Below are 13,736 nucleotides of genomic sequence, written 5' to 3' on the forward strand. Positions count from 1 at the left end.
CCAAGTGAATAGAGAGCCCTATGCCTTCTTCCCATCTTACTTGATAGCCTCTATCTTGATGCTGAGACACGTCAGCAACCTTCTTGCCTCTGGGCTCAACTAGTGCTGAGAACAACATCATTGCCTATTACAGCTTCCAGACTGAAGTGGGGGGATGAAATGTATCAGCAGGGAAGTGAAATATATCAGGCATGTGAGGGAACCAAGTATTTGCAGAGAAAGGAAGCAAATGAACGTGAAACTGTTTAGAATTCTGGCCCAGTTCCATCTCTTAGCACAAAACAAAAAATGGTTGTGACGGGCTCCCTGGGAAGTTAGCCCTTGCTTAAAATATATGGGCTACAAGAATTTTTCAGTTCCTCCAGGTTAATAAAGGATATAAATTAGAGATTTGTTTGTTTATTTATTTATTTATTTTAGTCTTTTACAAAAATTGTCACCTTATATTGGGATCTACATTATTTACAGATCTAGGAACAAGGACTGCAGTGGTATTTTTGGAAAATATAAATAAAGTAACAAATGTAAAAAGAATATTGATATATGTGTTAGTTCTACAAGTCTGTTATGAAAATGGGATTTATAGTAGAGCTGCTATTTTTATACCACCTTCCTAAATTATTTTAAGTGAAATCTGGTGACAGGAATTTCATAGAATCATGACTGTAAATAATTTAATTCTATAAAAGGTTGATGTTCCAGTATCCACTATAATCAGCTGGATCAGAGATTTTATTTATTTAGTTGTCCATTCTGAATACGTAGAATACCATTTTATTAACACACTTTCTCCTGTGTACAACATAGGATGTCAAGGTGTGAAAGGTCGACCAGGCAGTCATGGAAGTCCAGGTCTACCTGGACCACTTGGTCCAAAAGGAGACAAAGGATTTAAAGGAGACACAGGTACAGTAAAGGAGATATGCATCCAGTCATATTGTGTTGTGCAGATAAACTGGACTCCAATTTCCGTGGATCCTTCCATTTATGTAAAGAGTTATAATATGGCTTTTTTTAATTGGAAACAGGTCCAGCAAATCACTTAAGTACCTGCTTGACTTTCAGCTCATGAATATTCCTACAGAAATGATGACTTAACAAATCTTACCTGAAAACATTCCTTTCCTCTCTGATTATGCTGTTTAGTTTTTCTCTGCCTCTTACTGATCAAGCCTATTTATTTATTTAAAAATCCATGTCCAACATCAAAGCATCATAGCACCTTCCTATGTAGACAGTCATTTAATGTAAAACAACAAAATGAAGCTGAATGTTTTACTTTATTCACTGTAAAATATTTTTACATTACCACTACCTTTCCATGTCTGCTTCTTATAATACATCTACACTGCACAAATTGCACATGGTAATACGGAGCCATCGTCTACTCTATACTATATTATGCAGTATAAGCATACTTACAGTGTAAACAGTGCAGACATCTGATTATACTGTATTGCACAGAATCAAAATGCATTGTACTGTTTTCATATTTATTTAGTTGTTCCATAAGAAAGCTACCTAAATACCGTTTCCATTTAGCAGAAGTTTAAATATATATTTTGACTAATATTCATTTTTATAAAGTAAGCAAAGTTAAATTTCTCAAGTTAGGTTACTGTTTGGAAATATGTCTCATAGAAAAAGAGTTGTAGCTAAAAGTTAGAATAAAAACTGATGTGTTTTATTGGAGCAGATACTAGACTGGTAGCTGGGAGCTCCAGCTTCTGTTCATGACCATATTATTAACCTGCTCTGTGGCCTTGCATAAATCATTTCACCTCTGCTTGCCTTCATAGTTTTGTTGTTTTTACTGTATGCTCTTTGAGATGAGAATTGCCTTTTCCTTTGTGATCTAGGCCAGCACAGAGTGGTCCTGATCTCTGTAAGAGTTTCTAGGTTCTAACACAATATAAATAACAAAACCCTTCAAGTTTGGATCTATGTGTTTGACTAAAATTTTGTTTCCAAGTGTTTCTACAGTTACTTCAGAATGCAGTCACTACTAGGGAATAGAGAGAGCCATAAGGGTTGCAAAAAAATGCTTGTTTTGTTTGTTTTATACACAGGGCAACCTGGGCTCATTGGCTTTCCAGGCCTACCAGGCATACCTGGATATCCAGGTGCTTTTATTCCTAGCCCAGCAAGAAGAGGGTTCATCTTTACCCGACACAGCCAGTCAATAATGATGCCTTCTTGTCCATCTGGAACATCTCACATCTACAGCGGTTATTCTCTACTTTCTGTACAAGGAAATGAGCAAGCACATGGACAGGACCTTGGTACTGTATTAAAAAAGTCTTCAGGACACTTTGTGCAAAGATCACAACCTCTTTACTGAATAGTACAATAACGCTAAGTTACATATATAAAAAGCAAATATGCAGTAAATATCTGATCATTTATCTGGAATGAAAGTATTAGAGCTACCAATCTTCACTGTATGCCTGGGTCAAGAGACTGCTTCTACAGTCAGGTCTAATTAAAGGGTGGTGGAGAGGTGTGCTGCTCCAAGAGAACCCAAGAGCAGGAGTCATGGCTCAAAGAGGAGCAATTCTTTTCATGCAGCTCATGTTTTTTTTTTTTTTCAACCTGGCCATTCAGTGTCAGGGACTGGGTAGTAAGTGGTATTACAGAATAAAGCAAAACACCCCTTACTTGTAATAGATTGTGTTCTGATCTTCAACACTACTTTAAAATGGAGCCTCCTTGTATTTATTTTAATAATCATAGGGAGGATTTACACAAGATGCTTAATGCAGAATTGCCTACTCAGCTTTGCAGTAAAGCGTCTCCATCTACACGTGCAGAGCTACTAGGCTGGAGTAAACTAATTAACTACATCGTAAGTTAGTACTGCCTGATACAAGTACTATCCTACAGCAGAGTTATTTACTCTGCTGCAACACACATGTAGACAGGGGCTGGGGCATGAGAGTGCTACAGTGCAGGGCTGCCTGCCAGCTATCCCTGCAGTGTAGCACCCTTGTGCCCCAGTCAGTCCCTCTATAGCACTGAACCAAATTGGAGCAGCCTCGGACTGGCAGACTGCTGCCCCGCCCCCACCCCCGGCTCCCCTGCCAGCCGGGGCAGCACTACCCCAGTTCAGCAAGCTGTGATCCTGGGCACACGTGTTAACGCTGAGCCTGGAAGCAATTAGCTCAAGCGGGAACTACACCAGAGTTTATTGCATCACATTAATATTCAGATGTAGATGCACCCATTGTCTCTTAAAATACTGCTATACAGAGCTGCATAATTTATTTTCTTTACATGCTTTACATCTCTTTACTCTTAATGCAGTAGATTGGATCCCATCACACCTCTGTAACTTTTACCATACTAACTGTATCTCTCACCTTTTATGAGACTACCATATCGTGTCTTTTCAGGGACAGCTGGTAGCTGCCTGCAGAGATTTACCACTGTGCCATTTTTATTCTGTAACACCAACAAGATTTGCAATTTTGCTTCTCGCAATGACTATTCATACTGGCTGTCTACTGCAGCAACAATGCCACCAGACATGGCACCAGTTTCTGGCAGAGCTTTGGAGCCGTATATTAGCAGGTATGAGTTTAAGAACGTTGGCTCCCCTTCTGACATGGGTAGATCACGCAATTATTTTTTGATCTGGTAGGTTTAATTTGCATACCCAGCACTAGAAAGATAACTCAAAATCTTGCTGACCCTGATGGTTCTCAGGAACAATATTATTATAATGTTTGACTGCTACTGTGTATAGGAAGATTGGATGTGGTTAGGTTGAATGTACAGCTTAATTTCAGAATACGAGGTGTCGTTCTCCTGTCAGTTGAATTTACTTTAACACACATATTGGAATAAACCATATTTACTGTGATCGCTGCAAGAAAATTATATATCAGGACGGTTAATGTTCTCCTGTTCAATATCTCTGGTCAAGTGTACAACAGAAGGTTGTTTTAAATCCTTGTCTGTTTGCAGATACATCTCTTAAATTCTATCACCCAGGTATCTGGGAACATCCAACACTTACCTAGCCACATGAGGGCTATGCCAACTGGACTGGAAATAATCACACCATTAGGATCTCACTACTTTTTCTGTTAGAGTAATAGAGAAAGCAAGATGTGCCTGGAGAAAAGGGAGCCTGGCTCTAAAATCCCTGCACAATGCCAGTCCTCAACTGTATTTTCGGTCCCACATGGGTTTTTGCAACTAAGTCTACATCAGAAAAGCCCTCAGGCAGCTCTAAATGTCAGAAAGCCACAGCTCTGCACAGAGCAGTAGCAAGATCAGGAGGTGAGAAGGTGAACTTCAGGCCAGTTTTGCATACTAAGCTGCTCTCTCTCCAGTCCAGTTGTATGCCAGGAGAAGGAAGCAGGTCTTTTTTAATATTGGCAAGTAAAGCTGCAGAGCCTGCACTTCAAGCTACATAAAAAGAGAGAACCTTAGCCTATTGCCAGCCTTAGCACTGTCGAAGTGTTCTAGGGATAGTCTTCCCGATCCCCCACCAAGTCATGTGAAGTGTTATTCATGAATATTTTGAAGATAATGGATATTGTAGCAGTTGAAAATTGCTTACCAGTTTTCCCTGCTGCTTTGTAGTTTCTCATTCATTGCACAAAAAATAGTTTTAAATCAAAATTGCTGTTACTTTCTGAAACAAAGGGAAAAGGTATCATCAAGGACCAGAACTGCCTATTTCTTTTTTGCCATCTAATACATATGTTTCATATCATAGGTGTATTGTCTGTGAAGGACCTGCAATGGTAATAGCAATTCATAGTCAGACAACTGCAGTTCCTTTGTGTCCCGATGGCTGGATTTCTCTCTGGAAGGGTTTTTCCTTTGTTATGGTAAGAGAAAAAAATAGACCAAAATTATAGCTGGGAGCTGCTACATTCACATATTTTCCTGCTCCTCTAATCTCAGCATTACTGGCATTTGTTAAGCATCATTTATTTGTTTTCTTGTTTAATAGTCATAGAGATCTTTTTGACTAAAAACAGGCAAGATTTTTTCTAATCCCTTTGATTTATAGGTTAATGGCAGAGCCTAAAAACACCTCCTTGCAGATAGTTTCCAATCTGCACTCAAAAATAGGTGCCATTAGAGGAAAAGAGGGACAGAAAAAAGGAGAACCTTGGTATCCTGGGATACTATGGACTGATAGAAAATTAATGAATGCTTCTTCCTTTTATGCTCATTTAAATTATGATGAAGTTTTCATTAGTGGATGCAACTGAACTGACTTGAAAATGAATTACATTGCAAGCGTAGCCCACAGCAAATCAGGGCCATTTCAACAACCAAAATTACAGATTTAGCAATACCAGGCAGCATTAATGTAAATCATATTTAAGGGCCAAACTCCACAGAAGAACAAAATAAAAATACAAATCTGCAGAGCATAGTCCTTCCACAAAAAGGACAGCACACCTTTTTTTCCTGATCTGAAAGAAATCTACAGTGGGCTTCTGTACCTCATCACTGAGAAGCTAAAGGAAAGCAGAGAAAGATGTATGCCCACATTGAGGGGATTATATACTACCTTTTTTCGGTGAATCTTCCCCATGCTCCATATTAGCAACTGTGGGTGACTGACTGAGCTAAACATTCCTTCTCCAGCCCCACAATCTCTTCAGATGAAGCAGAGCCCTTTAGATGAGATGTGAGGTTTGCTGCCTTCCCCAGGATACCCCTATATAAAGCTCCATAAATATGAAAAGGAAAGGAAGACAATTTGTTTAAAGAGACTGGTTACTGCTGTGTTCTAATATTAAACATGCAAATTTTTGCGAACCCCAAAGAAGGTGTTTGTTCAACTCCAAAGAAGGTGGTGTCAGGGGTCATTTTGATGCCATTTTTACAAGTATGAAAAATTTCTCTTCTGATTTTTGTGAAACGAGAAGTAATCTATTTGAAATCAGGTTACTTACTTGTGGTCCTTAACTAGATGGGCCCCAAATCTCTTCAAGGGAATTTCAGTTTTTCAGGGGATAAAGAAATAACATGAAGTCCTTTTAATTGTCATAAGACTTCTAGGCCTTACTACAAGGGAGTAGACCATATTAACCAAATAAGACCAGTCAACAATACAATAATCCATCCCTTCATAAAACTAGTTTGTGCTGATGGCTGTTGTCTTGCTGTGTCACACAACATGTCTTGGTAAACAGCATGTTTTAAAGAGATGTATTTTGTTTCACTTTGCCTCCAATATAGTAAAAGCTGATTAATAGATTTTGATTAAAGGCATTTATGATTACAGTATACAGGTGCTGGCTCAGAAGCTTCTGGTCAAGCATTGGCATCTCCTGGGTCTTGCTTGGAAGAATTCCGAGCCGTTCCGTTCATAGAGTGCCATAGTAGAGGGACCTGCAATTACTATGCCAATTCCTACAGCTTTTGGTTGGCTTCACTGGATCCAAGAAGAATGTTCAGGTAAGCTACTCTAAGCCATGTCTTCTTTCCCTTAACCTCATCTACTAGATTTGCTGCAGGCCCAGAGTGAGGAAACAATGAGGAGCCATTAATTAGCTGTAATTATCTGAGAATCCCCCCCCCAGGTGATGATCTTGGGGTTGGGTTTATGAGATTCAGGGTCGTGTTGCAGTGCTGGAACTTTTTAAATACAAAGGGGCTTGAGAGTCAAGGATTAGAACCTTAATTCCCATTCCTTCCCAAAATGGACCTCTTAAATGCAAATGGAGACATTCACCACTGATATAAGCTACTATAATTCCATTGTCTTCAGTAGTTTCACCTGCTTATGCCAATGGTGGATTTGTCTCCCAGTACCTGGAAAAGAGGTACTATCTCCAACACCAAAAGAGGCAATTAAGTCACTTTGAGGGTTAAGTTGATATGAATTAGCTTTCATTTACCACAGGGTAAGAACATGCACAGGAGACATTACTGCAGAGCAACAACTTATGTGCTAAAATGCCCTGTGCTCCTTTACCTTGTAGAAACTATTTTGTGTCAATGCCCAGTTAATTAGAACTTCCTGGCCTTGGTTCTACACTGCTCTCCTGCTTGTAAAATCCTAACCATCTCAGTTGGATTTTCTGGGGTTCATTAGCCTATTAGGTACTCAGTGCTAAACTTTGATATGGCAAGCAAATATTTTCCAAATTCCTGGTCCCACTAAATGTGTGTGGGGTGCATATATATAAATACTATAAACAAAGTTGATGATTTCAAGGTGTCTTTAATAAACCCTATACCTTTTTCTTGGTAAATGCTGTATGCCCTTCAGGGCCATCCGTAGGCATGTGCAAAGAATATGGCAGGATATGTCCCAGTGCTTCTAAAAACTCCATTCTCAACATTTCCCTAGTGTTCAATAATATTGAATTCTTTCTACAAAACTGACTCACTGGGCCCATCTACACATGTGCTTTAATGCACATTAGCCTATTTTAATGTTCACTAAAGCGTCACACAAAAGCTGTGGGCACTTTTACATGTCATCCAGGGATGGAAAGGGACAGCACTTTAATTAGAGCCACTCTTAGTAAAGTGCTACAGTGTCTCGTGTATCAGCGTCCCCGCGCTTAAAAATGGCAGTGGGGGTGCTTGAATTAAAACTCATTCAACAAGCTTTAGTTCAAGCACCCCCACCAGAATTTTTGTGCACGGGGAATGCTGATACACAAGACATGGGAGGCTGCTAGAACGCAGTAATAACCACACTTCAGCAGACTCAATTAACTGAATCTGCTCCAATTTGCTGTAGTTACAGTGTGTTGGAGCAGCCTCCATGCTTGTGTACAGGCACCCTGTGCTCTTTAACTAATGTGCATTAAAGTAGGCTAATGTGCCTTTTTCTAGTACCTCACAATGGAGGTACTAGCACATTAATTGAACGTGTAGATGCACTCAATAGTCTCCAGTCTTATCAACTACAGAGCTCATGCCACTGTCCACCTCCAGCCTAAGCAGGGGATAAGAACAAATTTCTAAAATCATGAGAATCTAAAGCCCTGATTCTAAGCCTGTTGCAGGCAGCAGAAAGACTTGGATTTTGGACTCATGCCTAAGAGATCACAATGGTGTGATTATGGTATTTCTCCCCCCACTCCCCTCTGCCTTCCTCTGGTTCAAAATCAGTGGTGTATGTAAAGGCCCACTATGATGCATGCTGTGGTGGGACAAGCTAAAATAGATGAGAGCTGATGTGGAGGGAGAAAGAGCACAGCAGTACAAAATCAGAAAATGCTCACTGCCCTGCCCATATAGAAAAGAGTAAAGTAAATGTGGTTTCCCTTTCTTTTTATAGGAAACCTTTACCACAGACTATGAAATCAGGAGAACTGGAAAACATCATCAGCCGCTGTCAGGTTTGCATGAAATCAGACTGAAAGTCAGACTGTCTTGACAAAGCATAAAACTGTGCTGTTGGGCACTGACAGAAGTGACATTTGTCATGCAATCGGCCCCTTGAAAGCGCTCTACAGCTATGTCCTGACAGAAGTGCATGGTTGCAGAGTGCTTGAAAAATTCCCAATCATGCAACAAATTAACCCTCATTACGTGAGGGTTCAGATGAAGATGCTCCAAAGCAGATCACCTTCATTAGCTTCTGTCTGATTGGGGCTGGGTTGATGCAGCCCAGCCCTACCCCGCCCCCGGTGTTCTCTGCATGATGGAAAAGGGAGAAGGGAGAGGAAAGGAGGGAACTCTGGGCTGGGGTTTGCCCCCCTGAGGTGGGAGGGCTTCAATCCACCCCCGTCTCTCCCAGTGCGAGCTGGGCAAACCCCAGCCTGGAGCTCTTTCCCCTCCGTTCTCCCCTTCCCATCATACAGAGAGCACTGGAGCTGGGGGGCGGGGGAAGGGCTGCAGATATGTAACTCCTTCTGAATCAGTTTAAAAGTGGAGCTCCATTTCCCCCTCCCCAGCACCCACTCTGAGCCAACAGCAAATGTCTGCTGGGTTGTGGGGGTTGCTGTAACTCATGGTGCTTTCTGTGAAGCAGGGAGCTGCACGTCTGTCAGTGTCCTTTATGCCAAAGAATTGCCTGATGTGGAAGAATGTGCAGTCATTAAAACCAAACTATAAAGAGATAGCAAGATCTAAATTGTCAGTACAACACTATGAGTACACAGAGCAACATTTTGACTTTTGACTCTTTTTTTTGACAAATTGCAAAGCACTTTGTTGGTGTCCGCTTGTAACAGCAATATTACAGAACCTTCTTCTGAACTGTATCATTTGTAAGTCATCTCTTCATGGTAGAACTATGACATTGCCAGCTTTTTCATGGAAGATGTTAATGCCACCTTATAACACAATGCTTTTCAAATTGAATGCTAGCATATGATATGTTCAGTGTTCAAAGTAGATATAATTTAAGATGACGCTCTGGCACTACAAAAAATGGGGTTTAATAGGATATTTTCTTGGTGCACTTTTAAGTGTATGTGTGCGTGTGTGTGTATATGTATATATTAACCCCCCCTTAATGGAATATATATATAATAATAATATAATAATATATATTCCATTAAGGGGGGGGGTGTTAATAGTCATTTTCTCCATACATTTCAACAATCAGAAATATCCCTTCTTCTGGCTGAGAAATGGAAATACCATTTCTTTTATCACTACAATAACAATACTTCTTGACTAGTCTGAAAGAGAACCCACTCTATGCATTGGGTGGGTAGTCAGCCTCCAGGACAGTGGTGAAAACTGTTACCTCTGTTCTCTTGTATTTTATTTACTAAAGGTGAGTCAAAGGCCCCTGAAATTGGTGGAAAGACTCTTAAATTTGAGTGGACTTTGAATCAAACCATAAATGCCCAATCCTAGAATAGGGGTAAATTCTTCAGCGGGTCACAGGCTGGGCCCTAATTATGGCCACAGGTTGCTGTTTCCACTGAAGTAAAGCTAATTAGAAACTACAAAAAAAAATTCATAGTCTGGGTTGTACATGAAATCTGTAGTTAATCTGATTTGAGGGATCCTATGGCAATAGTGGGTGAACACATAACCCTTCAGATACTGCTCTCTTAAAAATACACTGCAAACAGAAATGTTGTCAAAACCTTTAAATATTTTTCACAGACATCTCCAAAAATGAAAGATTTTATTCCATCCAGTTAAATGCAGTCATCTAAAAGAAAACATTTTATATTTCTCAGTGATATTCACATGGTACTATCTGGACACTGCTTTACACCAGAGAATTCAACTGCAAACTAAATTGAATACTTGAAAAGCACTTTCGTTTAGTCATATAATTTCTATAAAATGTAACTCTGAATTTTTTATATTTATGATATTGCACTTGTAAAGTTATTTTAAAAATTAATGTTAACATTTAAAATGTTAATAACTTTTCATACTTGCACAAAATGATCAGAATTCCAGTACAATCATTTAGTGTTATAGATAAAGACTAAAAGATTTGAAAAGTTCTGTACATGCATGGTTTTAAGTGTAGGGTCTAACAATCCATTGAAATAGCAAAGATTTCTCTTTTAGATACGTTTTTTTTGAGAAAAATATTTTATTTTTAAATTCTGTTAAAATATGTGCATTGTGTTTGTCTTGATGTTTAAATTCTCATTGTTAACATAAATAGAAAATACTTTTCTCCATATGTAACATGTCAGTATCTTCTTATGGAGCTACTTTAGAGACAATATTTACACTGAATGGATATTTACTTTTTTTTGTTTTCCTGAATAATTACAGCATTTCTATTTGCAAAGTGCAATTGTGAATTTTATTGTGCTGCTAATAAGCTGAATTTCCTGGAATCCACTTATTTCTTAAAATTGCTTAATTGTGTTTTCCCCATGTCTAATTTATGTCTAAATTCTGTTTGAAATACTCAAAGAAACTTTCCATTTCTTTATGAAATTTCTCATTATTAAAGTCAAAATATATTCAACATTCTTACAGGCATGCTGAGATGTTATATTAATATGCAGCCCATTATTACAGAGTCCCAGTCAGGGATCATACCTGTAAAATTCAGAAGTGTGTCAAACTTAAGTCTAATGGCAATTTTTAGTAGAATCTAAAATGTATTGTGACAGTATTTTGAACTTATAGGTAAGTTATAGTGAAGGAGTACAGCCCAATGGGTAGAACATGTGACTGGAATTCTGGTGTTCAGATTTTTGTTCCCGGTTCTGGAGTTTGCCACTTATATACTCTTTGTCCTTGGACAGGTCACCTAGGCCAACATTTTCAAACAGTATCTAATTTGGGGTCCTTTATTTAAGATGCTCTTCAAGAAGTAACAAACACAACTCTAGTTGTATTCAGCAAGAGCTGCAGCTGCGCAGGATCTCTGAACATTAAACACGTTTCAGATAGGCATCCCACATCGGAGGGCAGCTTTGAAAATGTCATCCTTAGCTTCTCTCTGTAAATGAAGATAAGTTTAATTCCCTGACTCTCTGAGCTGCTGTGAGGATGAATTAATTAATGTCCATAAACGCTCTGAAAACCTTGGGTAACAGATGGTTGAGAAAAAAGAGTTACAACATGCTGTAGTAAAAGAATACACATTGAACCATGGGAGATAAGAAATAGTGAGCAAGCAGGTCCAATAAATCCTTTCACCAACACCTAATAACTCAGAGTAAACTGGATAAGGAAAATGCATTACATCTGTTCTTTTTTCTTAGTTCTTGTGTAAGTATATTATACATATGTCCAAATGTAATGTCATAACTTTTGTTTAAAAATCATACATGGGGCTATGTCATTCTATCAAGTTTTAAACAGAAGTACTGTTAAAATCATGACTTTCAGTTGGAACAAGATTATGTTGGAATACTGGAATTAATTTTGAATGTTTCCCCAAAAAATAAATACAGTGTTAGTTGCTTTTAGAATAGGGTAGAATCCTGGTGCCATGGAGAGTAATCTGAGTTTTACCATGGGGTTAACTGGGACCAGGATTGCATGCCAGATACCCAGAAATCATGATAGAACAATGTTCATAGTGAACAGAGAAATTCCTGTACAGTATGTGGAGTCCACTGTACCTACATAGCCTAACTCCTCTGCATGTCACCAACAAAGAAAAAAAAGGATAGTATGCTTTCTCCTACTATCTAGAGCTTCATACCATGTTCAATAGGAAGATCTCTATTTTCATGTAGTATCAACTCACTATTTTGTGGCTTGTTATTTATTTTAATTGAATGTCCTATTATCTACCCTTTGTGGACCCCTGTGGGTCATGATTTCTTGGTGAGTAGCCCTGGTCCAATCAAACTTGCTGTATACTGAAAATTTGAGATCACTTAAAGTAATGGGACAAATTTAATCCCTTGAATGACCTGACTGACTTCAGTGAGGATGCATGGGGTGTAAATCAGAAAGGTCAGAGCATGGTACAACATATGAAGAACTACAGCAACTCTTAAATCTGAACAGTAAATTTCCAGTGATAGATCTCAAAATGTAATGATAAATAGTCATTGAACAGTGTGGTCCTCCAGGGATTGGTTCTTTGCTCTGTTAATGACATACATTTCAATAAAGTCAAATGTTAAGACACACATGTAGAAAGAATGAATGTGTAGGCCATGCTTCCAGGATCAGGGACTTTATCCTGGGACACAGTGGCCATGTCTGCACAGGACGCTTACTGCATAGTACCTCATTACTACTGCGCAGTAGCTTGTTAGTACTATGTAGTAGCATTGCAGGCCACAAACCATGATGTGACACTACTGCACAGTAGTAACGGACTACTGCACAGTCAGCATTACCCAGAAGCTGTGTGGAGATCCTACTGCTCAGTAACACCAATTACTGTATAGTCATGTAGTACTTGGCTATGCAAGTACTAAATGACTGTGCAGTAACAACTGTGCAGTTATTGTCCTGTGTAGACATGGCCACTGATTCTGAAAGAGGTCTGAGGAATATGGTGGATAGTCAGCTGAATGTGAGCTCCCATGGTGGCTGAAAGGATTCAGTCCTTGGATGCATAAAGACAGGAATCTTGGGCGGCAGTAAGGACATTATAGTACCTGTAGTGCAACTGCTGCTAAATTATCGTGAACTATTCCGTTCACAAGAAGGATACTGATAAGTTGGAGAGGGTTCAGAAACTAAAGAGTTGAAGGTAGTCAAACTTTTAGTTTAAGAAACAGAATGTTAATACATAACTGGACCACAGTCTATAAATACCCACATGGGAACAGAAATGTGATAGCAGAGGGCTTTTCAGTTAGCTGAAGTTATAAAAAGAAACAACAGCTGGAAATTTAAGCCACGTATATTCAAAGTAAAAATATGGCACAAATCTTTCCCAGTAAGGAAAATAAATCACTAAAAAGAACCTACCATGGGATGTAGCAAATTCTAGTAATTTTAAAATCAAAATTGGATGGTCATCTTTTCTGCTTTGTTTTAAGTACAATTTGTTGACTCAGCTGGTAGAAAAGATTTGTGCTTAGGAAAGGCAGGTACTGAAAGTGAGGCAGAACATGTGCTCTAGTTCAAGTGCAGCTATTGAACATAAAGCAAGAATTAATGAAGTCTGATGGCCTTCATGTGGGAGGTCAGATGAACCATTGCAATAAATCCATATGGACTATGAAAAACTGTTCATTTAAGGCCTAATGTCCCATCCTATCAGAGTAAGGCAGAAATGCTTTCTTCTCCTAGGATGCTGGCATTTCTAATGATATGATGATATAAAACCCTTATTTTTAGCTTTGTCAAAGAGAGCTCACATTTTAAACCCATCACTGCCTCTGTGTAACAGTGCT

The 13,736-nt window shown here is 38.9% G+C and overlaps 1 protein-coding gene across 7 annotated transcripts in view; it reads left to right on the top strand.

Annotated features, from left to right (window-relative positions):
- Positions 1-10,893, top strand: part of COL4A3 (collagen type IV alpha 3 chain) — a 112,761-nt gene extending 101,868 nt beyond the window's left edge. For all 7 annotated transcript variants that reach the window (XM_059730955.1, XM_059730958.1, XM_059730959.1 and 4 more), the window contains 6 exons: positions 808-906; positions 2,070-2,282; positions 3,393-3,570; positions 4,727-4,841; positions 6,257-6,429; positions 8,270-10,893. In XM_059730955.1, coding sequence (XP_059586938.1) covers positions 808-906; positions 2,070-2,282; positions 3,393-3,570; positions 4,727-4,841; positions 6,257-6,429; positions 8,270-8,351 — 860 coding nt within the window. In that variant the 3' untranslated portion in view covers positions 8,352-10,893. The remainder of the gene's footprint in view (positions 1-807; positions 907-2,069; positions 2,283-3,392; positions 3,571-4,726; positions 4,842-6,256; positions 6,430-8,269) is intronic.
- The last annotated feature ends 2,843 nt before the right edge of the window (positions 10,894-13,736 follow it).

The sequence above is a fragment of the Alligator mississippiensis genome, chromosome 7, assembly GCF_030867095.1.
Source record: "Alligator mississippiensis isolate rAllMis1 chromosome 7, rAllMis1, whole genome shotgun sequence".
Lineage (NCBI taxonomy): Eukaryota > Metazoa > Chordata > Crocodylia > Alligatoridae > Alligator > Alligator mississippiensis.